The sequence below is a fragment of the Seriola lalandi genome, unplaced genomic scaffold (assembly GCF_002814215.2).
Source record: "Seriola lalandi dorsalis isolate HSWRI2012SDOR001 ecotype SW California unplaced genomic scaffold, Sedor1 jcf7180002054470, whole genome shotgun sequence".
Lineage (NCBI taxonomy): Eukaryota > Metazoa > Chordata > Actinopteri > Carangiformes > Carangidae > Seriola > Seriola lalandi.
In genome coordinates, this window is record NW_019525023.1 from 2,103,841 (window position 1) to 2,131,156 (window position 27,316).

Here is a 27,316-nt window from a genome sequence, read left to right on the forward strand (position 1 = left end):
AAATATGCCCCCAAGAAAGCAGAGCTATTGGTGAATACGCTAATAGTAAAGCAATTGAAATAAGAGGAAAATGTATATGCTACACACTATAATCTGTTTGGAGTGTTTAAGTGCTGTGTTGGTTGTACAGACCAGAAAAATGCATTGTAGCAACTAAACTGTAACCCCAAATGTATAAACTGACTCACCAGCAATAATGTTCTCTGGGATTTTGACGATGTAGGAAGGCTTGCTGAACTCTGGTGGGTTGTCATTTTCATCCTGGAGGAGGTATAAACATCAACAACAGCTCAAATCAATGAGCTAAACAATGTGAAAATGCAAATGATGCTTAAAAAATAGAAACTAAAAAGGGTTTGAAGCTGTCATCACACATTAGCACTGAAAATAACATATGTGGGAATTAAGAGATGGCGGAGCGCAAAATGTTTTAAAATAGTTACACAGTGGTAGTAGTAGTATCTCTTAGACGATAGCTAGTCAGTTCATTAAACAGTAAATGCAATTAGCTGAAATAACTTACTACTACAGACTACTGGAATCATGCAAAATCTGAATAACAGACAAGGAAATCAAATTAAACATTATCATTGATGGAATTACCTCATACAAAGGCTGATCAAGACCTGTAATTAGACAGCCATGCCTACAACATGGAACGGCATCCACTGTCATATGGACTTCCCCAGAGCATTTATATTTCTCACAACCTCCCACTCATTGAATTAGACTCTATTTCATACCAACGCATCCAGTTGTGTGGCTATTTGCAGAGAGGCTCCCCACTGTTTGAGCTGCTGAGAAATGTTAACACTTAAACAACAGTCACTGGCACCATTATCTATCTGGGCTCTGTGTTACACTGGTGCAAAGCATTGTGTGTGTGTATTGCTGCCAGTGACTGATAAACCCCTGTGGTGTGAGTCACGACACTGTGGAGGACAGAGAGAGAGATACGGAGACATAGAGGGAATACAGAATTGTGCACATCTCTCCCTGTTGGTTTTAGCATTCTAGCATAGATCTCTTCATTGTTTAACACAGTATTTCTCCATCATGTAGAATGTATATAGATATGCTTTCTGCCCTTGCATATCAAAGAATATTCCAGCTGGATTCATCTATTCTACTCTGTCATTTCTTCTTTTATGACGAAAAAGTTCCATCTATAATGGATGTCTATCAGGGGAAATGATCTTAAGAGCCAGGAGAGATCCTGGTTATGAGCTCTGGCTGCTCATTATACTTTTACTGCTGTATTTATAGTATCTTAGAAAAAAAAAAACAAAAAAAAAAACATTCACGTTAACTATTCAAACATGAAAAGAAAAGCAAAGAAACAGACAAAATCATTTAAAGGATAACACTTGACACAGTCTGTTATACGGTGAGTTCACCGTGTGTTACAGAGGCTTTAGATTAATTCCATCGGGACCTTCCCAAAACTGCAGAGTAAGATTCTCACAGTGTAACAGAAATACACCAGAAACGAGAAACTTCTACTGTCTATACAATAAATCATTTGTGATCCATTGTGTGTGAGTGTCAGGGCAAGACTAATGACTAATGTCTTAAAATTAGATCCCTCAATAATCAAAGATGAATGCAAGTGGATGCAAAATCAGCAATGCAATGTAGCAACATGTGTTATCGCTAATTGTGATAAGGTACATGACTGCATACTACTGTGGTAATATAGAACAGCAAAAAAAAAACAAAAAAAACCGCAGTATTTGAACATGTGCCAAAAAGTAGTTTCAAAAAAATCCACTGTCTTAACAAATAACAATAAAAAGACATTATGTAACTAGTTATGAGCTTGTTGACATATATCATGTTTTGGATCAAACGATAATTTAGACACAGATATGGAAAAACATAGTGTAAGTAACATGGCATACATGGGAAAATAGCACATAAGATTTAGGGAAGAGAAAATCTAAATTAAATGCAATCAGGCTGCAGGGAAACATGCAACAGAAACAGCAGCAATATCTTGTAGCAGAGTATCTTCTTTTTTTAAGTCTTTAATATGTTAAACCATCTCTGAACCACTGTTTCTCTATCTCTCTCTCTGTGTGTGTGTGTGTGTGTGTGTATGTGTGTGTGTGTGCGCGCGCGCAGATGGCTGTGACTTTTTCCACTGCCTTAAAATAAGACATTTAGCGATAAGACTGACAAAAGCAAGCGAACTGGAAGCTCAGATAGCTGCACAGTCTGTGATAAAAATGCAAACAAAGCTGCAGTCAGACATGGATCAAAAGGTACTCATAATAATATAGAATAATGAAACGCAATATGTAAGTGAAGTCGAAGACATGTGTTACAATCCAGCATGAGCTGGCTGACACCTGTCACACACTGGATCAGCATTTAGATAAGTGAAAGACAGCTTAGTCTTTATTCAGAACATAAGATGTAACAGCTCCACAAGTTCCTCTGAGGGCACAAGTCTTAGACCCCAAAGTTTTTCAGAGTCACATCTGGGGGGGGAAGTTAAATGAAAAGGTTCCTGTAAAAGTTTGGAGATCGTGCCTTTGAACGTGGGGAGACTGTAAGGATTTTGTCACAGGGTGTGTCTGCCGCGGCAACAAGAGAGTCATTAAATATTTTCTGAAAAAGCTTGAGGATTTACAAAAAAAAAAATGTGTGAATTAGAAAAGATTCTCAGCTAAGAGGAAAAGGGCTATCAACAACAAGTTTTTAACTTTTTAAGCACCAAAAAAACAAACAAACACTGTCACATAATAAGGAAGAGTCAAAGGATTTTTGCAAAAAAAAACAAAAAACACTAACAATGGCAGTGAAGACAAGAATCTTCTATAACTGTACACAAATTTGGTAGCCTTAATTACAGTATTGGGAATAAATATAAACACAAAATACATGGACAACAGAGAGCTGCAACATATATCAGCAAACATGAAGAAGACTCCATTACACGTCAGTATGAGCATAAGGGATCAATTTGCATCCTGCGAGGTACTGGTTTTTATACTGATTACCGGCCACAGCAGTAGTGTTGGTATTGTTTTCAACATCCATTCATTAAAGATGAATTCACATTTATTCATAACATTTTATTTTACAATTTTTCAATCAGTGCATGGATTTCATAAAAAGCCTGTCATTTCACTGACATGGAAAAGGGTTCATCTAGTGACTGAATACAGGTGGATCTGCACTGCGGTTGAGGACCGCTGGGATACCAGTAATAGTTGTGTAGCAAAAATATGTAACGGACCATGTATTTTTAAAAATACGGTTGTTCGTGTATCTGTAGTGCTAAGAGATTGTCCCATAGGCTGGACATGTGGAACAATGATAATGAATGAAAAATGGACGCTGGCTCTGCCGGTTTGAGGATTTGGTCAGACTGTCCCGACCTCAGTGAGCTCTGTGTAAGAAATGAAATTACACTGCAGTGGCTGGGGTCTGACTCTGAAAATGTTTTTGTTTCTGAGAACATTTATCTAACCCTCTGATCCATATCAGTGACATTAAACATCAAATAACATCTACTAGTAGCAAGAACACTGGAGTGGTTTCCCTTACAGGGAAAATATGTCTTCCTCTTAGTAATACTGTGAAATCATTATGAACCTCCTAATTTTTTATAGATAAAGCAAGACTTCTGAATACTTGCACTGAACAAAGTATATGGCAAGACATGACAGTAGGGAAATCATTTCATACATCTTTTCATCTGTGAGAAGTTATAAACATCCCTGGGTTATATATCCTGTCATCAAACTGTACAAGAGGGATTTTAATGTGTTTTTAAACTTTACAGCTAACACACCACATGTTGTCACTTTTAATAAGAACAGAAGACAAGTGTATGTGTATTGTTATTAAGGTGGGCTGTAAATTTGACCACAATCTGGAGATACTAACTAACTAAGTACCAGCTTGTAGAAAAGATCTCTCACAGCTTGAATATGATTGTAGAAGATTATATTTGGGTAAGGCCCATAGATTGTTGGAAAGTGCTGACAGAGACTGCTGTGAAGTTGTTTCGGTTTAATATTTTCATTCTGTTTTAGATGTGACCATTCATAAAAGTACTAAGGTGTGTGTATCCGTGTAAATGTGTATGTGTCCATGTGCATGTTGCAGGGTCTTACTTACAATCACCTCCACTGTGACAGTGACGGTGCTGTTCAGGGCTGGGTTTCCCCCATCTTTGGCCATTACTGTCAAGTAGATCATCCCTTTGGGAACCTGCTCGTAGTCGAGAGGCCTGGTCACACTGATCACTGGTGAGGGGGGGGCACAGATGGAGAAAGGTGAGGTTTTGTGCTGTATGTGATCTACAGCAACGTCACTGCTTAGTTTTAGGTCAAATAGCAAACAACAAACAAAAATGATACGAGTGTAAACAGGTTACGCTCAACTTAAAATGTGAGTTTAGCTGGTCTGAACATCCACAACGTCCCTGACAATATTGTAAATGGAATAATCAACCGTATCAAAGATTGCAGCTTCATGCTCCTAGAGGTGAGTGTACCTGCGTAGCCCTCCACCATGACAATGCTGAAGAAATTGAGGAAGGCTGAGGCTGAAGTGATGGTGTATGTCAGAAGGTTGTTGGGAGGAGAATCCTCATCTGTAGCCTGTGGGTGGGCAGACAGGGGTGGGAGAGTGGAGGATGGTGCTGCCTTTAGCGTATGTCTCAGTGACAGTCAACAGTCCACAGAGAGAGGAAGTTTTGAGTGAGTAGCATAAGAAAACATACAGGGTGACAGGACAGATGCTGCGGTAGACAGCGCTAATATTTATATGTGTATGTTTCCACAGCATGGGTGCGTGTGGGTCTGTGCATGTGTGAAGCCAGGAAGCCGTCAGTCAGTGATGGCATATTATTGGACAGATTAAGGCTGATTCTGGCTATTAGTGACGCAGGCGTCAATACTGGATGAACACCAACCGAGCCAAGACAAGCCAAGCAGGCAGAGGACAGATGAAACCATACTTTGCAGGGCTAATCCACAACAACAATGATGACACCCCCTCATTATTCTTGAGTTGGCAGGAACTTAAACATGAGTCCTCCGGCTGTGAGGAGAGTCTACTGGGCCTCACTGGCATCATTAGAGGCTGGACAGGTTGTCAGAAACACTCACTTATATCTCTCCGTAACACGCATACATCTACTCTTTGATTTAATGCCAAAACGTTGAGTAAGCAATACCTTTCTTCCCCCACATCGCAGTCAGCTGCGTTTTTCTCTTCCAGACTCGTTCCTATATCACATTTCGACAAATACTTTCATATTAGATTGTCATTTACCACTCAAAAGGTAAGAAGAGTTGGGGGCAGCAAATCAAATAGATGAGCGGCAAAGGAAGTGAAGGAATCAGAAGTGTGGAGAAAATGAGGAAAAAGGTTTAGCTGTTGGAAAGCATAAGTACTGTAGTAGGAGGCACACACCTCCCAGGCATTGTTTGGAAGAAGAAAGAAGCAAACAGCTGAAAAGCCTCTCTTTGCTTTGTCTCTCACAACACATCCTCTCCCTCTATCTATTTCAGTCTTTTTCCTCTCTCCTCCTTCTCTGCCTGTTTTCCGGGTAGCGTGTGAGTAGGTGTGTGTGTTCTTGTGTATTTGTGTGTGTGTGTGTGTGTATTGTAGATTCCAGGGCATATCGCTGACACACAGAATTGTGCGACTGGTTTAATATCAGCGGCGTTTAAAGTTAGCTCAGACTAATCAAACACAGGGAGCCAAGCGTTGAGCCGGGTCCTCAGCTCAACTCCCACAACGTAAACGCCAGGCACCGCGGTGCACTGGGGCAGGGTAAGTCACCGCTGTACCTGCTGCCACAAGGGACATAATAGCATTTCTCTCCAGAGCTCAATCAAAGGAAACGCTGAGCCATTAGTTACCATTGTGCCTGTGTACCTCTGCCTTTTCGTGTGGCAGTGACTGATGACCAACACAGCGGGGCAACCTGTTCTTCACACAAACACACGACTCCATGATTATAGTAAAACAGAGGAGAAACAGGAAGGAAGAGGAGAAGGGCAGCAAACCAAAGGATTGTGAGTCTGATGACTGGCAGCGTTAGAGTCAGGATGAGATCCTCTGTGGCAGATGTTAGTAAAACTGTACATGTGTACATACTGTTATGTACAAAAGTACTACAGGAATATTTTAATCTTAAATCAATAATTTACAATAACTATAAGTAAGTGCGTGTTTTTTTTTTAGTCACGTCTCACCCTGACTCGAGCCACCGGCTGGACGGCCTGTTCGTTCTCTCTCAGAGAGCCCACGTACGCCTCCTTCTGGAAGAGTGGTGCATTGTCATTGACATCCAACACATTGACACGGATCCTCCCCGTGGTCTCCTCTCCGCCGCCGTCCCTCGCCAGCACGGTCAGTGTGAAACGCCGCATCAACTCATAGTCGAGTCTGGCCCGCAGAATGACCCAGCCCGTCTCATCGTCCAATGAAAACCTGGACAAAAAGAAAGAAAAAAAGAAAAAAACAAGAGAAATTGGAGGCAGGTAACCTCAACAAATATGGGGAGGATTATTATCGTTTAACTTATTACGTTATAACGTGTTAAAGTTTATTGTTATAAGAAGAAAACATTGACATTCTACATCAGACGTCAGATAAAAAAGTGTGGATGTGGTTTGGAGGGGCTCACTGATCTGTATTTGTTCCACTGTTGAGTTTTATTGTATTTCTTTTATCTGCTAGTGAGATATACTGAAGAGTTAATGCTTTCTCATAGAGGCTTAATAAAAGGCCCATTACAATGCATCAAACGATGACTGTTCAGAATCTTGTCATTCTAGTTAAATGCAACAAATGACAAAATAAACCAAACAAGAACACATGGTTAATGTGAGTGTGTGTTTTACTTTGTCTGTGATTCTGTTGGTTTGTGGCCTGAAGGGAGCAGACGTAAAGGAAAGTGCCAGATATCGTTGTAGCTCAGCTGTCTCTGGCAGGGCCGTGTGGCACTAACAGTGCAGTACAGTCGTTCACCGGCGGCCAGATACATGAAAAATTGATTGTGGCTGTGTGTTTGTGTGGACTGTTCGAGTATGTCTGTGTAACTGTATCTTACTGGTCCGGCTCGTCACTGAAGTAGTAACGCACAATCCCAAAGGTGCCTGCGTCTCCGTCTGTAGCCTGTACAGTAGAGACAAAAAAATTAATTTTCAAAATCATGTTAACTTCCTTATAAAGTTTTAAGGCACATTCAGCTTCAGTTTTGCTTTTCATCCTGAAATTGTTTTTTTTCTCATCTATGTTTATTTTTGCTTCACCTGTTAAATTTCATCCCTTTCAGGATTAATATGCAAATGTGTTTCATGAGGGGGGTAAAAATGTGCTGAGCACTTCAATCAAGATGTTGTCTTGTTAAGTGTGTGATCAAGTGTTGTTGCCTTTTTTAAATGCTATTGTGAAAACTGAAGTGAGGAGAGTTCATGCTGTCCTGATAGTTACCACATGCAGGCACAATGTGCCAGCGACAAAGTGCTGTGACTTGGTTTGTAACGAGTGAGATGAAATTGTGATTTTGTGACAACCAGAAGTTCAGTACAGCAGAGTAACAGACGTTTCTTCCCATTTCATGTTAAGTGTAACTGTTATTATATTATTCCTCTGTATACATTTGTGCTTTTGTGTACGTGTGCTTGTGTGAGGTTAACAACACTGTATTTACTGACAAGATGAATCCGAATAGCTGCATGAAATAATCTCTCATGACTGAGTTTTGCTCAGCCTCCTAAATTTCTCACTCCAACAGCTGCCTATGACGGTATGACTTTATGATAAAACATGCAAGCCACGCTTCGCTCTCCGGAGGTGTTGACTGGATTCAATCTGATGGGAGAACTGATACATTTTCCTCACCCGCATGACCCGCCACTGCCTTAAAAGCAGCAACAACTGCTGTCATATGTTTTGCAGATAAAAAGGGGTGTCAAACAAATGCCACATAAAGAACAACACTTTCAGGAATCTTGTTCTTTATGAAATGCCACTTTACCGCAATCCGTCTTTGTAAACATATGCGTGCGCATGTGCACACATGTACTGGCGCGTACACACGGGGTGTTGTGTTGGCGCTGATGGATCGCGGCTGGAGAGGCTGTTGTAATAGAGTTTCACTTCAGTGGCTCTGCAGTCAGTTTAAGGGCCAAACGTGTCTGCAGCCTGCTCTGTCAACCACAATGCCGGTCAATGTGATTCAGTGATGCCCTGATACCAACCTTGTTATGTCGGCCTGTGCTCGTGTGTGTAGGGCCCATGCTTTATTTGCATGTGGCTAATATGTGTTGAAAAATATGTAGAATATATGTTAATTAATACTCAACTGCTCCTTTTTTGACTGTGATGTGGATATCTGTGTGCACATTTGAGTGTGTTGGGGAATATCTATGCCTTCTAAATCGGATGCGTTGATGGATACGTGTTTGTGTGTCTGTGTGTGTTGATGCTCGTCTATGACGCCGCTCACAGATGGAACAACGGCTGCAGCTATCAATGTGTTCCCCCCCCCCCTTCTAAAAATTACACCATGCTGTTAAGTTCAAGCCCGTAATTTCACAGAGAGCCTCCACCACATCGTCCTGGATGGTGAATCAATGTTTCTTTTTAATGTCCAAATGGCCCTCGCTTTGTTATCAAGTGCACTGAGGCACATCCTGCTCAATGGGCAGAGAGTAGGACACTAAATACTTGTGACTCCAGTCAGGTTCTTATATTAACCTTTTTCATCTATCGTGTCTCGATGACCTCATCATTTAATGCCACTCAACTCTCACCCCCCTCACTCTTTTGCATTCTAACCCATCCCTCCCCTCCTCCTCCTCTTCCTCCTTTATCTTTCCCTTTTTCCTTCTGTCTTTACCCCAGTTTCCTCTGCAACCTGAGCTCCGCCTCCGTCTCCACTGTCTCCACTCTCCTCTACATATCTCCCTCGGCACACTCTTCTCCCTTGACGCCTCTCTCCCTCCTTTGCTCCCTCTCTCCCAGGTGACTGACAGGCCCATAAGTGCTCCAATGATAGTGGTGGGGGTGTTAGCGTGACAGCTATCGAGGCAGTGACAGGAGCCAGGCTCAGCCTGGGAGCTAATACTGCCTCTGCTTCTATGGCCAAGCCCCTCTCGCCACGACGGCAGACAGAGGAGGAGGAGAGAGAGAGAGACAGACAGACAGACAGAGAGAGAGAGAGAGAGAGAGGAATAAAGACAGAAAGACGATAGCCATCTTTTCTGCCCCCCCCCCCCCCCCCCCCAAATCATTCACCGACTCGCTCCTTTCTCCCACCAAACGATCACCATGACAGTACATCAGCCCAGTCACTTTGCCAACTGCTTGCCAAAGACTTTCAACTTTAGACACAGAAGGCTCGCAGCAGATGGACGGACGAGATTGGTCAGGGATTTGCTGTAATTTAACACCATGGGGCCGGATCCTTGACGCTAGGGTATTGTACATTTGCCCCTGTTGCCATGGAGGCTTAAACTTTTTTTTTGGTTGGGGAGTTGGAGGTGATGTAAAAGTTGGTGAGGTAGGTTGCACAGAGAGAGAATGTGTATGCGATTTAATGAGGAGAGAAATGACATGGAAATAAAGCTGGGCAGTGTGCCTAACTAATGTGCCTAACAACCTCACTTACAATTACAACAAGTATTTAAAGTACAGAAATGATTCACAGCAATAAATACTTTTCATGCCAAATAAGCAAAGCTAATGGATTCATAAAACATCACTTTCAAGGGACTCTCCAAAAAAATACCTGAAAAGAGACGAGTTACGAGAATCAAAAGAAGTATGGAGGTTGCACTTTGCTGTGAGCGCTTGCCATTGACCGAGATCGTATGAAACCATTTTGGTTGATTAGCTGTTCTCTTACTGTCAGGACACCCAGAGATGAGATAATGGCACTATGTGTTGTAGATAATCACTGGGCCCGGACTGAAGCGGTGAAAATCTCCCCTCAGCAGAGCACTGAGGTATCAGAGTTAGTGTTCTGATCAAAATCCAAACTAAGTTGTTAAGGAGTTTCTGCACAAAGAGTCAGTGCACTGCTGATTGCCAATATAAACTCTGCAAACCCTAGGGACCTCAGGCAGTAACTACAAAAGAGAAATTAGTTCTCAGTTGACCAGTTTGGTTAAATGATGTGTTTCTTCCCATCAGAGAGGAGAAGCCGGCAGGCAAACACAGCTGTGTGTGTGGTATTGATGTGGGTGTACCTGTGTACCGGTGCACTCATTTGTGTGTCTGCATACCTGTTAATGCAAGTGTGACCGAATGTGTGTGGTGATTGGATGCATGTACCGAGTGTTTTTGTATGCAAAGTATAGTGTGCATGTGGGCGCATATGTTTGTGTGCATGTGGAAAGGATACACACGGACAGAGATGCACGTTGTTTCCAGGTTCATTCTTGAGGTAAATATGCACCCCATCCACTTACAGTATAAACTCCTATTATCACACTCAATTGCTTTCAAGAGAAAGCAGAAATGAGAGCTTCCCCTCATCGGTGACAGAGAGACAGGGGTAGTGTGTGTGTGTATGTGTGTAGGCTAGGGTTGGGTTGAGAGGGTACAGGAGCAGATTATCAGCCCAGCTATCTCGTGGACAGCGAGGGAGGTTAAAGCTGCACAGGCTTTTCTATCTTGAGTGAGCTGGAATTTGAATTGATTGGCTCCTAAAATTGCTTTTTCTGCAGGAGCTTTGAGAGGCACAGAAAAAGGAAACCAATTACTGGCTGTCAAAGCCTGCTGTCAAAATAGAGATGACCCCCAGTCCAAACACAGACAACCTCCTGTGTCTTAGTGTTTCACACCTAAACACAACCACAAAGAATAGATAACAAACATACACCCACACACACACACAAGCACACACACACACACCACCAGAGTGAAGATGTCCAGTTTCTGACAATCATTGTAGGGGAGAGAATGATGAAGAGACGGTTGTCAGGTTATCTTCATCAGCTTCGGTTCCTCAGCTCTGGTTAGCTCCACTCATGCGGGCTCCTTTAAAGGCTCTGTGCCTCTTTTCTGTTTCCACGACAAGATCATAGGTCAATCCTTGCCAATGCCATGCAAGGATACAGAGAGCAGTTACATGTAAGCACCCCTCCGTGTTAACACTCCGCATACTGTACTGTATATGTGTTTGAGAAGCACAAACTAGAACATCGGTCATACATGCTGGATGCATTTACATATTTAAGCAGTACGTCATGTCAGCAAAACGAAGTGCCGCTGGATAAGAAGTGTGGAAGTTCGCTGCTGCTGCTGAACTCACAGGCACCGCGGGAATCAAATGGAAATTCAGGGTGAGACACACCAGTCTGAACCGGCTGCGTATCACAGTTTACAGCACTAGAGTAAATGATTTTCTTCAAATCATGTCTGTTCAATAATCATCAGTTTACAAAAATAAAATGAAATGAAAAGAGTTTTCTTGTAGATTTAAGTAAAGGTTCAATTATTCTCAAGTCCGTGTTTACAGCTATACTGACATGTTTGTATATACATTTATACAGTTATTGATGGCTGTGATTTTCCCTCTTGTCTAGCCACAAAGAAATCCCTTCCCAACACTATTTCATCTTATGACAATCCACAGTCCTCGGTCAATCTGCTAAATCTGCTGAAGCCTCATAGCTGAGCTTCAGAATACATATTAACACTGAACTGTGGATTTTGCCTCTTCCATTGCAGCTTCCATAAAGCGAGGGGATTTAACTGATCAAGCACTTGGTTTTGAAAAATAGCATCAAAATGTTTTTGGGAGGACAAGAGTCACAATACAACAAGGAAGAGGAAACTGAGAGCATGACCTCAAGGAGTTTTTTTTAAAATTTTTTTTATGGTGTTTGTCTTCCCTCTCCTCTCAGTGACCGTCTCAGTCTCTGTCTCTATGTACACAAATTGCCACGGGACTTCGCCGAGCCTGTTTGTACTTCTGATCAATACGACAGAGCAAGACTCCGAGCGGAGCAGCAGCCTGGAAAATGCACAGAAACTCTGACACCACACTGGGGCTTTCCCGAGACGTGTCCAGTTGATGATCACACACGACACTCCTGTGACTAGACTAAATGTGAGTGAATTTATATGTTCTCATGCATGTACAGCTAAAGCTGTGTGAAATGACGCAAAAACTCAAACCTCTTTAGCAGGGATTTAAAAAATCCCTCACCCACTTGGATCAAACAAGGACCTACTCGCATCTCGCGCCAGTCCCCCAGCTGTGACCTAGAGCACCTGCGGGGGTTGATGGGAGCTGTGTGTGATTTTACTGCGGACACTTTAGCGTAATGGCGATGGTGAATGTACGTTTACGACTACTTTATACCTCTAAACCATTAACAAGCAGGTGGGGGTGCTCACAGCGACTGCTGCCCGCCGACAGGATTGAACAGCCTGTTTCGATTATCTCCTGACCACCCAGATAACAGCAAGACAGAGGGAGAGCAGGGGAGAGAGAGAGAGAGAAAAAAAACACTTTTTTAACAATGTATACCTTTGTACAAGAAGAGTTCAATAAAGTGGAGTGGATGTCTTTACAGCACACTGTGACAGCTTGCAAGATAAATTCTACCGTTTGCTTGCACGCACAGCCACTTTATAATTATTCCAACCACATGTGAAACACTTGAGAAAAAACAGCTGTTACCTCTGGAATACGAAGAAAAGAGGCGGAGAGAGATGGAGAGAGAGAGAGAGACAGAGAAGGAGAGAGGACCGTATTGTGGGCATAATCTGGAGATAGTTTCAGCTGCCAGTGAAAAGACTTAATGCAGAGCTCTCTGGCTGGCAGCTTCACTTTGCCAAGAGGCCTTGGTCCTCCCCCTCTCTCTCTCTCTTTCTCTCTCTCTTTCTCTCTCTCTCTGCCTCTGTCCTCAGTGATGAAGAAATGAGATTAGCAGAAGCACAGGGAGGATGGAGAAAATGATAAAGAGTAAAGAGTGCAATACAGCGAGACACTGAATACAAGGGAGAGGACAAAGCAAGCCTGTGTGGATGTTTATGGCATCCATTCTCTGGTTACGTGTTAAGGGAGCAGGGCTGACGTAAAGAGATGACACAGTCACATACAGTGAACACTAGTAAGCAGTTTTTTGGTTCCAGCTTCTCAATTATGTTATGATTTTCTGTGTTATATCGATGTAAACTGAACATTTTGGGTTTTGAAAAACAATTTGAAAGCCTCCTCTCGGGCCTTAGGAAACTGTGACGCTTCAAAGACTAAAGAGTCATCAAGTAGCTGAGACAGTAACCGTCAGATTGAGCATTAGGGGAAATAATCAGTAGTTGCAGCCATTGTCGTTTTATCTGGACTTGTAACTCATCTTTTAACCATTCAGTGCTGCAGTGGTAAAGAGCATTTTTTATAAGTATCGTCTGAATGAAAGGGATAAATAGATTAACAGATGACCAAGAACTGACAGTGAACAAACCTTGGGAAAGTTCGGACTTTAGTTTCAGGTCCCGCCTGTTCGTCCTCTGCCCGGCACAGCCTTTCACATCCCCGTCTCACAATGTCACGACACCCATGATAAACGCCCCGTTATTAACAGGGATTCTGTGTCAGCTACCACTAGCAGGAGAGAGCCGGGTCTCACCCCTTTTATTAGAATAATGAATTATAATTAGTGTTGTGACTACTACCCCATAAAGGCCTGTCCAAACATTGGTGGTAGCAAAAACATCCTCCACTCTGTAATTTATAACCTCCTGCGAGAAGCATTCATCATTGTGCCTTAGTCCTCAAACATACAGCATCTGCATAGAGACCATAAAACACACAGCACTGCACTGGTAGAAGACGTAGACCCTAACCCGAGAACAATGCTGAATCTGATATATTTTATAGCGGTAAGACCAACTATAAGAAGAAAATAGGGTGACGATAAACTGTACTTCTATATGCATATTAGACCTGCACGCATCCTCAACATACATATCCTCTGAGGCAGAGATTGATGGGTAGACAGAGCTAGATAGAGTGTAATCCAAGCAGAAACAGACAGGGAACCACAGAGTGAATCAATGCAACACCTGAAAACCATTAGCAATCTAATGGTAAAACGAAGAAAGGGGAAAAACAACAATAACCGAGGGCATACAATAAATAAGAAATGAAAGAAGGCAAATTTTCTGAAACCCAAAGAGAGGAGATCAGAGTGATTCCACTGATACGAGCAGCTGCTGGTGTCTAAAGTCTCCAGGGTAAGGAAGAGACAGAAAGGGAGAGAAGGGAGAAAAGAGCCCAGACAAAAGAGTAAATCACAATAAATATTTATAATGATAAGTAATGCTGCAGACCATAAATATTAAACAGCCACTGCCTCTGTGTGCGTGTATGTGTGTGTACTCGTATGTTAAGCGTAAGTATCCACAGGGATGCAGGAGAGGGCACTGAGTAATGCATTGACTAACATTGTACATAAGCTCTGATCAGATGAGCTATGAATATTAACCTAAACAAAGCTTTTCAATTGCATTATCAGATTGCTTGTTTGGCACTTTTAAAAAACAACTGGGAACCAACATGCATAATTTCAATTAGCATAGGTATAAAGTATTATATAAACATCATCCAGACTCCACCCTCTTCACATGCAAACCACCTCCACCACATTACTGATAGAGATCACAACTGCAGAAATACTTAAATGCTTGAGAAACAGCAATGTACTAATCTTTAGAAAGTAACTGCTTTATTTTGAGGGAAACGATTATCAGTCTCATAAACTTAATTTGATGATTCTCTGCTGCTGTTGGTATGATATACAATGAGGTCCACCACATTGCCTTACGAGGATAATTTACTCATTTAAACTGATGTCACTGTGCCCAGAAATGACTATTTTCTAAGACTGTATGCAAAACTCTGTCTTCAGTATGGCTGACTTACTCACCAATGTCTTATGACAAGAGTTGATCTCAATGACCAAACACTTGGCTTAAAAATCACAAAAATACACACATTGGCAACAGTTACAAAGGTTACCTTCAACACTATTCAGAGGAACAGTTTGGCATTTTGGGACAGACGTTTAATTACTTTCTTTCTGAGAGCTAAAGGATAAGATTGATATCACTCTACACGCTCAATATGAAGCCAGAGCCAGTAGCTGATTAGCTTAGCTTAGCATAAAGACTGGAAGTAGGGGGAAACGGCTAGCTTGGCTCTGTGTTCAGAGGTGAAAATAAATCCTCCTTCAGTACCAGCACCTCTAAAGCTCTCTCAAAAAAACAAAAAAACAGTTGTGGTTTGGTGCTTTAGCTTTTTCTTGTCTGTGCACAGTGTCCTCCTGGACTATTGTCATAACCGTGAGCTTCAGAGCTGCCGGTAGGTGTATTTCTGAGCTGCTCACCTCTAGTTAAATAGTTAATGCACAGACACGAGAGTGATGACAGTGGCAGAAATCAGCTCTAAGCAAAGAATATAAAGAAGTGTATTTTCCAACAGTTTAACTATTCTGTTAATGAATTCACTTGTGTGTGTGTGTGTGTGTGTGTGTGTGTGTGTGTGTGTGTGTGTGTGTGTGTGTGTGTGTGTGTACATTGAGGAGGGCCGGCCAGAGCACCTTGAGAGACTAAGAATGAGAGAGTTGTCCTCCCTTTTGGTACTAAAACATAATTTGGCCACCATCTGTTGCACCTCACAGCCATCTGACAGAGAGCACCGAGAGGCTGGTCTCAGCCTAACAATCTGGTTATATTGTACTGCCTTGAGTTGTTCTCTGCACTTAGACAAGCAGACAGTTTGAGCTGCTGGAAAAGACTGAGTGAGACAGGTACACAGAGTATTAGGAAAATGAAAAGGTGCCCGGCATTTGAGCAAATCAAATGACTCTTAAAAGCACAAGTACAGAGAGCTGTAAAATAAAGTACAGAATAAAATGAGCTCGAGTTCAATAGAAATGTAATAATAGTCCTGCAATAACAGAATAAGTTGTGAGGGGCCTTACACCTTCATTTTGTCACACTTTGCCATCATTTGTCCTTAACAGTGAGGTGATGGACAGGTTAAGTTATTATTTTACCTGGTCGCTGACTCACAGGATTGGGTTGAAAAGTGTTCTAGCTCACTGAATGTTATTAAGGCTGGTTTTACATTTATACATTTATTGCATACACAATAATTTTTACTGTAGATTTACAAGACGGACGTCATTCTCTTTATAATGTCTCCACTTCCACCCCCACTTCTGCCTGAACAATTTGAAGCAGAACACCAACAGTCTGGTGGATTGAACCTCTTTCTGTGCTTCAATACAGAATTTCTAAGTTGTTTTAAACAACACACGGATGCGATGCCCATTCCACAATAAAACGCTCATTATTCACACAACCATGAGTGAAGCGGTTGTGGCTTGTTTGATCAGACTGCAGCATATAAATAAACAGTCTCAGCTATTGTCATTGGATTATAAACGTTGTAACTTACTATCTGAATTACTAATGAACCAAATTACGACAGACCCACATAGGTAAACAAGTCCATGCAAACACATTAGTGAACATACACATCGGCTACACGTACATAGTAAATGGTAATCTTATGGGATAACATTTGGAGAAAAGCCCGCAATTACCAGTGACTTTGGTTTTAGCCATGTGTTGACCTTGTGGGTGTTCAGGGACATTGTTGTCTACTACTTTGTCCGTGTGTGTATCTGTGTGTGTGTGTTTCTCGGCCCCAGAGCCAAACAAACTGAGTATGGGAAACATCTGTTGAATCTGTATGTTTGTTTGTCTCCAGTGGCATCTCAGAGGGTTTTTGTGTATGTATGTATGTATGTATGTATGTATGTGTGTGTGTGTGTGTGTGTCTGTGTGTGTGTGTGTAGGTCAGAATATCGAAACCCTCATCTAACAGTGTATAATATACGAGTGCTGCCATCCATGCCAGTGCAGTCCTCAGTGAGAGCCGTCACATCTCCTTCTATTTACAGCCAGTTCACTCTCCACGGCCAGCATCAGGATTCCACGGTGGGCCGCGCGCTGCAGCACGAGGCCAAGCTCAGCCAGAGTTATCGGGTATTAGACTGCCCTGAAATCTCCATTTCATGAGCACCCTGTCTATAAACACTATTGATTTTCACACTGTGCTTGTTGCACTTGTATCTAGTGGGTTGTGGGCGTTCTGTCACAGGAATGACTGGTAATGAATAATGATTCGGAGTTACAGGGAGATGGTCGGAGATTTTTTCTGATCTGGTCAAAGCAGTGACTGCTGGTCAGGACAGTGACTGAGGGTGATCGTTGCTGAATAGTGGGAGATGATGAGGTGGAGTGACCTCAAGGACACTTCAACCGTGAGAATCTAAACAACGGCTAACAGAGCTGGAGGGAATGATTCATATTATATCATTTTTGGAAATAATTCTTGAAACTTAATTGGATTAGTTTTAATGAGAGTCATCCTGTCGTTATTATCAACATCTGTAATATAAATCCAATATCAAAATTAAGAAATGTTAAGATCCTCTAATAATAGTAATCCAGTTTAAACTAATATTTCTGTAATGCTGTAATGGGTTTCATTTTTTGCAACTAGCAAATAAGTCTAAGTGTATGAAACTTCATGTATGAGCTATGAGCTGCAGCTTGAGGGTAATCACTTGAATCCTTTATTCTGCCAAAATGATTCTCTACATTGAAATACACAGCAAGCAATTACACTGCTGGACTCCTACAATGATTGTACACGTAGTTCAGGTTGAGCTTCTGACCATGTTGTGGTTAGTTCAACCTTCATTACCTCAGTGGAATTCACTATTACATCGGCAGTAAATATGTAATTCTGCTGTTAAGGAAATTTGCATAATTATGTTGAAATTATAATTATATTATGTATGAAACAGCTTTTAAGATCAAGCCGAGACTGTTTTTAAGGACATGCATTAGTTGCCAACATGGTCATTCAGCATCATAAATACACCAGATCTCAGTGTTGGCTAACAGTGACCCAGTACTTTAAGTAAGTTGGTTTTTCTTTTGTGTTTATTTGTGCTTTTGTCTGAGGCAGTCTTGCTTGAATCCCCATAAATCACGACTCATATGGTAAAGTCTCAAGAGAGTACTGGGTCACATGGGGCAAACACACCAAGATTCATTCCCAATAAAACAAGCCCCATAAAGTTACTAGTGCAAGCCAGGTTTTTATTGTAATCTCTTTGTATTCCAGTGAAATTTATCTTCAGGAATAAATCACAAGAAGCCGCTCTCTGAGTAATCTATCACATTCTCTGCTATATGAACACTTCACAGTGGTTTTCTAAGACACTCACCAAGATACGCAACAGTGAGGTACCAGGGGGTGTGTTTTCAGGGAGGCTGATGTTGTACAGAGGTCTGCTGAAGATGGGCCGGTTATCATTCTCATTGATTAGCTCAATAAAGACACGGGCAAATCCCACATGGTCAGACATGGACTCATTGGCATAGAGCTGAGGAGAGACAACAGGTATTACGTTATACACTAAAGATTTAATTATAGCCTCAGACATCACAGTTCAGTTAATGAAGAAACAGCACATGTTTAACATTGATTCATTTACACTGAATATTTCACATTTTTGATTTTGCTATTGTGTCCAAGGCGTTTCTGTCATAAAGACCTGGCTTGTTTAAGATCGAGTATTATACACTAACCAGGGTTCTGGTTCTGTAAACGGCTCAGGGGTAAATTGGGGTGACAAAATACCAATTTCACTGTTCAAACAATTCTGCAGTGTTGAGAAAGTGATATAGCCCCAATCTGACTGAGACTTTTGTCCAAACAAATAAAAACAAGTTGCAGGAAACATAATGAAGCTACATTCAGTCTTGTAGCTTAGAAATCAGGCGAGATCCACAGCTCATTCAAGGCCAGTCTCACAGAAGGACAGTGTAGCTGCTCCGTCTCCAACAACTGAATGTTTGGTCATCAAAAGAAGATTGCCTTCTCTTATTCTACTATGTAGCTCTTTACAAAACGGATCTGTTGGACATTAACAGTGACGGAAAACATGTTCAGCCAGTGGAGCTCCTCCGCAAGAATCCTACTTCTTTTTAAGTATTAGCTAGAAAGCTGTGGGTTGTGGAAAGGATGCTGGCTGTTGTGTCCCTTCTCCTGATCCCTGTATATTATTTGATTACTTGTTCATTCATGCAGTTATTCTTTCATACCGTATAATTCTTATCAGAGTCACAGGGACTGGAGTCCATCCCGGCATTCACTCTCATGTTACTGTTCAGATGCACACTGTAAGAACGCTGATAATAAGTTTAAAACTCACAGAGAAGCTGTAGCTGCGGATCTGTTCATAGTCCAGTGGCATGGCCACCCTCATCCTGATGTCAGCACGCCCCTGTACTGCTGTGGGGGAGATGGTGAAGTACTCTGAATTGTTTCCCGTCAGAAACACCTGGAACATGCTGTTCACCCCCTGCCGCAGGAAGGATAGAGAAAAGAGTTGTTGAGAGAGAGCAAGGGCAGGCAGTTATATATACTAAACTACTGGTGACCAATCTTGACAATAACATCCACGCTATAATATATCACTTGAATTTGTATCATTAATTATTAGACAAAAATCACAATTCATCAACAGAGGTACACAGACTGTTAGGACACACAGAAAGGCAGAGCCGACACCTCACCAAAGCCCCAGTTTGCACGTTTTTAGATTTTAAGCATTTAGATGATTATCATACCCAAAATTATTTACATTGACTGCAACAGTAGAATAATAACCACAAATTTCACATGCAACGTACAGTAATCAGATCAAACGTCGGGCTTTTGTGTCCCACTGATCATATGACTGAGAAGAGCTTCAGAGATGTTTTAGAGTGAGACGTACAGTTATTCACTGTATTTATTAGTATCTGCTCGTGTCTATTCTTTTTTTCTTAACAAAATGTATTTGGTAAATGTCCTCCATCCTGATTTGTCATGAACAGCATCAGCTGGGAAGCCAACTCTATTCACTCTTATCAGTTGTGAGCAAGATGTTTCATTTCTATCTCTGCATCTTTTTGCAAGACTTCTCTCTTCCCTCAATATCTTTCTGTACAATCACCTAACACTCCATCAGTTCTCTTTATACAGCTGTCTGTCTCTCATTCAGATCTTTGTGTCAGAGGTCAGAGCTTATTATGAAGTGTCACACATGCATATCATAAGATCGGATGATCATAAGTTACATTATCAATGTTGCCTTGGCGCACAAAGACACTCATAAAGCCCACGTTCTTGCTGCTGTGTAATAATTTGCTGTTGAAAGGCTCGTCATGATAGTGGGAAAGCTAAACCACGGAGAGAAATTTGTTTCAGGCCCCTGCTACACGTTTGACCTGTAAAGCTGCGCAGTGCAGGAAAAGGACAAAAAACACGACAGTAGGAAAAACCATCAAAATGAAAGTGAAATGGACATGACAAGTTTAGACCGTAAAACAGATATAAGAATCAAATTGTAGCCTCTCCTCATCTGAATTCTTCTTTATCTTCACCGTATAAACCCTATACTGCACTTTCACATCATGTAAATTGCCATTTGAGTGCAATGTGGAGTAAATCCCCATACACTGCCCACAGAGCAGAATACAGTGTGTCCGACTGGGACGATTACCCTGCTATAGAAGAAGGTTGAAACCGTGTGCTTTAATCATCATAGTGTGTGTTTTATGGGAGGAAAGGAGGAGCTGATGTGATCCCTGATGACAACCATGACTATCTTTCTCAATACAGAGACACACATCTGGGTTTGGTCTCTAGCTTACTACAGTGTATGTTGCCAAGAGAATGTTAGATTATGTGAGCTTGGGAGTCTGATTTAGAAATACTATGTGCTGTATTACTGGGTGGGTCTGTATGACGAGGGTACTATTGTTTGATTGGTGGTTATATAAAATTCTGAACAAAGAGAGCACCTACAAACCTTCATCTTTCTTTTTTCAGATAAATCCCCAAGTGCAAAGGCATGATGGGTAAATATAAACCTAGTCAGGGTCAAAATGACATCACAGCTCTGAAATGCCTGTGGCTGTGTTGAGCTGAAAAAACAGTTCTAGATCCATCCTGTCTTCATATATAGAGTTGTAGGGCGGCCAATCACGTAGTCATTTTGGCAGACAGAGGAAGACGGGTGGGGTTGCGGATTGGCATTATGTTGGCGGTTGAAATAGCCCCCTTGTTTTTGTTTTCATCTCTGGGAGAACCATTGTGGCTGATGACTCCTATTTAAAAGACCATCCAATATGCAGGGATGTCACCTCAAACTGCCCATAAACGTAATTGCCCGTCCATTTGCTTCTGCCTTTAGAAGCCCCCAATAAAAGCACCCTGTCAGATGCGACTGACACAAAGTTTAGTGACAAGTTCCAGCAGCAAAAGTTTTAAAGATGCTACCCGAGCAGAAGAGGATGTGAAGGCAGCAACAGACAGAGAGAGAGGTAACTACCATTTGTGTCATAGTCTAAGAAATGAAATGTCTGCCTATAATCCTTCACACTTGGAAAAAGTGAGATTACAGCACAGGTGTAGCAGAGTGTGAATGAGTGTGTGTATCGGCACTGACATGCAGGTTTAGAGGATCAAAACAGCAATACAAAACTGCAAGACAAAAAAACGTCATGTTAAAACGGGAGAGTGCATGCGATTTCTATGCCTCTCGTACACAACTTGAGAAGACAGCTTTATTTTACATTTTCCTGTGAAATTCTGCTTCTTTCTGGTGCTTTTTGTTTTGTGATTTGAAGATGAATGAGAAGTGAGCTGTTACTAATGGACTGGTTCAGAAGGAGCGTTTTCTAACGCAGCATTGGTGAATCTGGTTAAAACAATCTCAGAAATACCAGAGCTATTCCCCCATCTGTGGTGGTGAGCAGTCTTAGCTGGAGATGCTGGAATGTTAAGCGACTGGGTACCTTTCCAGACTAAGTGCTGGTCTCGGTAAAATGCTGGGTGCTAACCTACAGAGGGACCTCTTATCACACGCCAGATGTCTGGGACGGTCGTCAGCAGTGCAATCGCAGTTACCTCCTTCTCCTTCTCTGCCTCGCCATTGCAACACACCATCCTTTGAATGAAGAAAAAAGACTTTCTGCTAAATACTCCTGAATATTCCTCCTTCAAGTACTTTATTTCTCTGCTGTCTGCTCTTCTCTCTGCTTCATCTTGCTCCACCAATTATTCAGACATCTGGTTTTGCTTCATTGCAAGCTACTTTCTGTTCACACATTTTTCTTGGTATTCCTCCTTTCCTCTGTTCTCCTCTCCTCTCCTCCCCACATGCCTGTCTCTCTTTACTCTCCACCTTTTTCTCTATCCACTTGACTTGCAGTTATCTGTCAAATTCCACCCTGGCGGCTGCTGTGCCTGAATCAATCAGAGTTGACTAGCTTTCGGCTTATCTGCACCCTAGGTGATTGATTTTCCTCGTTAGGTATAATTTGATGCTCTATCCCATCTCTTCCAGAGCAAATTAAATTGTAGTCGAGTCCAATGCGCTGGTGTGAGCGGGCATGTGCACATATGAGAGAGGGAGAGAGAAAGTGAGAGAGACACAGAATGGCAGAGCAAGCATAAAGTGAAAAAGTGTTTGAGTTCTGTGAGTGTGCTAGTGAATGTGTGTGACTCTGTGTCACCACATTAGGTTGATAGATCCAGCTAATGCAAAGTGGCGGACACACTAAAGCATACTGTTGTACACTGCTGCTGACAGTGCACATAGTTTCATAGATTGGCTGATGTTCTTTTCAGCTGCTGCGTTTAAAAACAAGATAAATCTAAACCTACAAAGGAGAAGACATAATACACACCTCTCACATGTAGTTGCCCTGCTTGTCTTTGTTGTAAGATCTCATCAGATCAAACCGCACTCCTTTCACTGATGAATCCTTTAATGGAGCTTTATTGTGCCGCAGCCAGTTGAAGTACCTCCTTAGTCCCAACATCAGGTTGTTGATTAACAGTAATAATAACTTAATTTGAACTGAATCTGATCGATTATACTTAGTTAAATGTTGATTAAATATGTATCTGATACACTGAAATGACAGCTGTAGACTACTAAATTTGGCACACCTTATTTTTCACTACTTCTACGTTCTAAATACAGACTCTAAATCCTGCCTCAAAACGATTAAGTTTATCATCTTAAATAATTTGTATGAGTGAAAGTTTAACTGGAGTATGGGACTCCCTCACTAATGATCTTAGTCAGAGTAGAAACACAGGCGGTAGAGAACACTTTAATCACATAACAGAGGAGTTTAACTTCAAGTTACTTAATGACAAGTTATTCAACGTTAATTAGGGACAGCTGATATGACTTGCCGCTGGTATTCAGCTGCCAGCTGAATGTTTTGTATACTGATCTTTCCTAATAAGAGAAGAGAGATGACAGATTGTTTACCAGCGGAGCTCAGTGAATGTGTGTGTTTTCCTAACCTCTGAGTTAGTCACACCAGTGCACCAAAATCATTTTTTCACATTCACACTCTCTTCATTTTCACTCACATATGCAGTGAAATGCTACACTGTAGAGGTTGGGAGAGCAACAATGCAACACTAGCAGGCTGAGGTGGATAAAACACAGTCAAGTGCAGTAAAGAAAGGGTCAGTTTTGTTTCATTTGATACCGATCTTTATGATGATCTCAGGACATCTTAACTTTCAATCATAAGATACCGAGGCAGCCTTTTCTGGATAAGAGCATCAGCCCGATGTCAACAATGCTGTGAGTGGTTATGACTGTGGCAGCCGTCAGGACATGAAAAACTCACCTCATCTTTGTCTTCAGCCTGGATGAACAGAGGCAGGGCAAAGCCCACCTGGGCCAGTTCGGTGATGCGCACTCGATACTCAGAACTGTTGAACTTCGGGGCATTGTCGTTCTTGTCAATTAGCAGAATGGTGAAGGTGGTCATCACTGTTGCCTCTGATGGACTGCGATCATCTTTCAACTCTGTGGCCTTATAGAGAGTAACAGAGGGAAGTGGCAATCGTAGAGAGAACGGGAGAGATCAAGGGAGAGAGACATGAGATGCATTTGATTGCACTGAAAATGTCATTTTGGATGGAGGCAGTCAGCACACAATCTCGACCAGGTATTTACAGTTGTTCATTTATTGGATCAAAAAGGTGGACAGACGAACTCAAAGCAATCATAGAAATAGGCTCAAAGTGAGGCCAAGAGAGGGCCAGCACATGAGCATCCACACATGCACACACATACACACAATGAGATTAAGGAGAAAGGAGTCCCATTGAGAAGACACAATTACACACTGTCCCTGTCTCTGGCTGCCTGACTATCAAAGATGTGAGGCCTCTGAAATGAAAAAAATGGTAGCGAAAGATGGGAATGGGCAGCCGTGGTGTCTTTTATTGATGGAGGGGTGTCACAAGCAGTAGGAGAAGAGGCAGGTACAACATGCTGGTCTCTGGGTAATCAAGGTAGTTTAGCCTCCCTCATCCCAACGCCACTGAATCATTTGACCGCGACCTCCACGCGCTCAGCACTATCTAAGCTACCTGAAGTTGAGAAATTAGTTGTATTACTATGGCACACCGCAATCAATAGTAGCACCACCTAAGATAGCGCAAGTAGAGAGAGGGAGAGAAAATGTAGAGGGAAAAAAATCCATATCTTATAAATACATTTTTGGCGACATTTTTTCGTTTTCAGCTCTTTCGCTTATTCTACTTTTTTGCTTTGTAATTATTGATTTCAATTAAGAAGATAGACTGAGGCAGGGATATGTTAGCCAGAATCTCTTTTGTATTAAACATTACAGTCTGTTGTATCTAAGCCGTCTCATAAAAATGTCACACAAACTGCTTTCCTTTTTTTTTTTTCTTTTTAACAATAATTGCAGCTAAATTAGTAAATACACAAGTGCTATTGAGGCCATTAACTGCTCTTAAATGCCATTTATTGTCCAACAAAGCTGCAAACGATTTGACACGACAAGCCATCAAAATTCACAATGTGACATTGCAGTTACATGCAAAGAAACTAGGTCTTTGATCACAAATCCTCCCACTTTCAGTAGCACTTGGAAAGCCATTTCACGCACCCTCTCACACCCTGTGGGAACCACTTGGCGTACAATACTGGAGGAGAGGAAATGGTGGCAAAAAAGAATGTGGCAGAGTGGACAAGGTGGGAAGGCCGTGGGTTGGGCGGGGTTGAGGGTGAGAGGGCAGGGCCGTCATGCTTAAACACCAAGTGAGACAGACGTTTGGCTCAGTGGAGGGACAGAGGGATTTTGAGACTGTACCCGCTTCAAACAAAAAAGAAAAAAAAGAAGAAAAGAAACAGAAGAACAAAGAAGCCCTAAGCATTGAGGAGGACTCTAAATCCTATTCCTTTCTCTTGTCCTCCTCCGCTCCTCCTGTCCTCCCTGGCTGCTGGCTGTTCACTGAGTACAAGCCTCTGAAGGGGACATTATCATAGAATCACAAAAATGACTTCACTGACAAGCCCAATAAAGGCACTTGAATTTCTCCAGGTCACATTAGTGCAGAGGCATATTGACACAGCTTCTACAGAGACAGATAGTATGGCAAGATCTTGTTTTTAGTCAGCGTTAAGTGTAGTATTGACCTTGAAATCTTTCCTAATTGTAACAGTGTGTATCTACAATATGCGCTGTGCAAGCAAAGGTGAAGTACAGCTTTTGCTGGTCTTTTGAGGCTAAATAAAACCCAGACACTGCATTGATTTAATACACTATCATATCAAAGCTCTCTCTTGATCCACTGGCAAAACAGACTTTCGATCCCTTGTATAGGCTGCAACTGTCCCTTCACCCGCCTCCCATTCAGCAGCTCACCTTGACTGTGAGAGTGAATCCTGCTGAGTAGAGTGGGTTTTCTCTGTCCAGCTGGCCGCTCACTGTCAGAGACCCACTGATGTAGTCCAGGGCAAAAACGCTGTTGGTGTTGCCTGGATGGATAGATAGAGAGAGAGAGAGAGAGAGAGAGAGAGAGAGAGAAAGACAGAGATTAGATAGTCAGAAACGAAACTGGCATTGTGGATAATTCAACATATCCCCTGGGATGCAGCAAGAAGCCTCTGGAAGAGCAGGGGGTGGAAGAGCTATGTGCATGTCTCTATTTCATGCAATATGGATACAGCTTTTGCTGTGCTGTCTTTTGTCTCACTACCTGCCTTAGGCTGACCGGCCACCTCCAACCTGTCCACAAGCTGCCTCTCCAGCATCCCTTTTGTTTCATCTGTCACTGTCTGCCCTCCTTCCACTGCTTCTATTTCTTCTTCAGCATCCCCTTGCCCTTTTACTTCTTTACTGAGTGTATGCCAGGGTGACTGTATTCACATCCACTGAATTCATGCTGTATTCTATACTGTATTAATTACAGTTCAATTGTAAATCAGGTCATGATAACATGCTCAGTAATTATGATGAGTACATCAAAAACTAAAAATCCCATAAACTACATAGACATCAGTTCATTACTTAAAAGGTACCCTGTGGAGTTTTTGACCACTAGTAGTGCCAAGGAGCAATGTTTTACGAATGGAATGAATGCTTTCTTTGTATTGTGAATGTGAAACACACATTCCTGCCAAAGGCTTGGCATTATTCTGCTGAGCTACAGTTATTTGGTAGAACAGTGGAAAGAGGTTCGCCAATAAAGGCAGTCAAGATGACTATCACACAAATATAGATGTGAGAAATGTGGCTTTGAAAAGGTTTTTATGAGAAAGAAAACCTCCACAGAACACCTTTAACAGGATATTTAACTCTATCAAATTCAAGTCTGGATTTTCTTTTAATTGTAAAATACAATAAAAACATAATAAGTTTGATTTAATTTGATTTGAAGTCACATCACAAAACATTTTCAAAACATAATGCTGAACTATCCAAGTCCTTCACAACATCTGTGCACTCATAGTAAAGTCTACAAGTAAAAGCCAGTTATGACTTGATTCCTATCTAATTTCACTTTCAATATTGAGAATACAGTATGCTTATTTTATTTCTTTAAAATTATGTTGAGAAAACAGTGTTTTCCAAATTCTAAAATTACAGCCAGTTTTTTAAAATTTAAGACAATACGTTTGCATACACACTTTCACTGAACTACATCTCTTCACATGGGCTGATGAATTGCATTAACTTTGTTATAGTCTATGCACTCCTTCAAAGACAAGCATTTCAAATTATGAACGCTGCACTGTTCTCATTAACAAGTTCAGATGTGCCTGGTGTTCGCTATTCACTTCAATTAAACAGGTTAAAATATTACACTGAGACCCACTTGAGTCCTCCCCTTATATTTTCTTAT

General features: G+C 41.7%; 1 protein-coding gene across 1 annotated transcript; it reads right to left on the reverse strand.

Moving 5' to 3' along the window:
• Positions 1 to 18,234: 18,234 nt before the first annotated feature.
• LOC147818815 (cadherin-23-like) lies at positions 18,235 to 19,429 on the reverse strand. Its single transcript, XM_087175460.1, has 2 exons — positions 19,290 to 19,429; positions 18,235 to 18,458 (listed from the first exon to the last, which is right to left on the reverse strand). The coding sequence occupies exons 1-2, from the start codon at positions 19,425 to 19,427 to the stop codon at positions 18,261 to 18,263; spliced, it is 336 nt and encodes a 111-aa protein (XP_087031586.1). The 5' UTR covers positions 19,428 to 19,429; the 3' UTR covers positions 18,235 to 18,260.
• Between the last annotated feature and the right edge of the window lie 7,887 nt (positions 19,430 to 27,316).

Coding starts and splice junctions, on each gene's coding strand:
- LOC147818815 (XM_087175460.1), bottom strand. CDS start 19,427: ATGTTCCAGGTGTTTCTGACGGGAAACAATTCAGAGTACTTCACCATC. Junction 18,459..19,289: donor TCCGCAGCTACAGCTTCTCT/GTGAGTTTTAAA, acceptor GTCTCTCCTCAG/CTCTATGCCAATGAGTCCAT.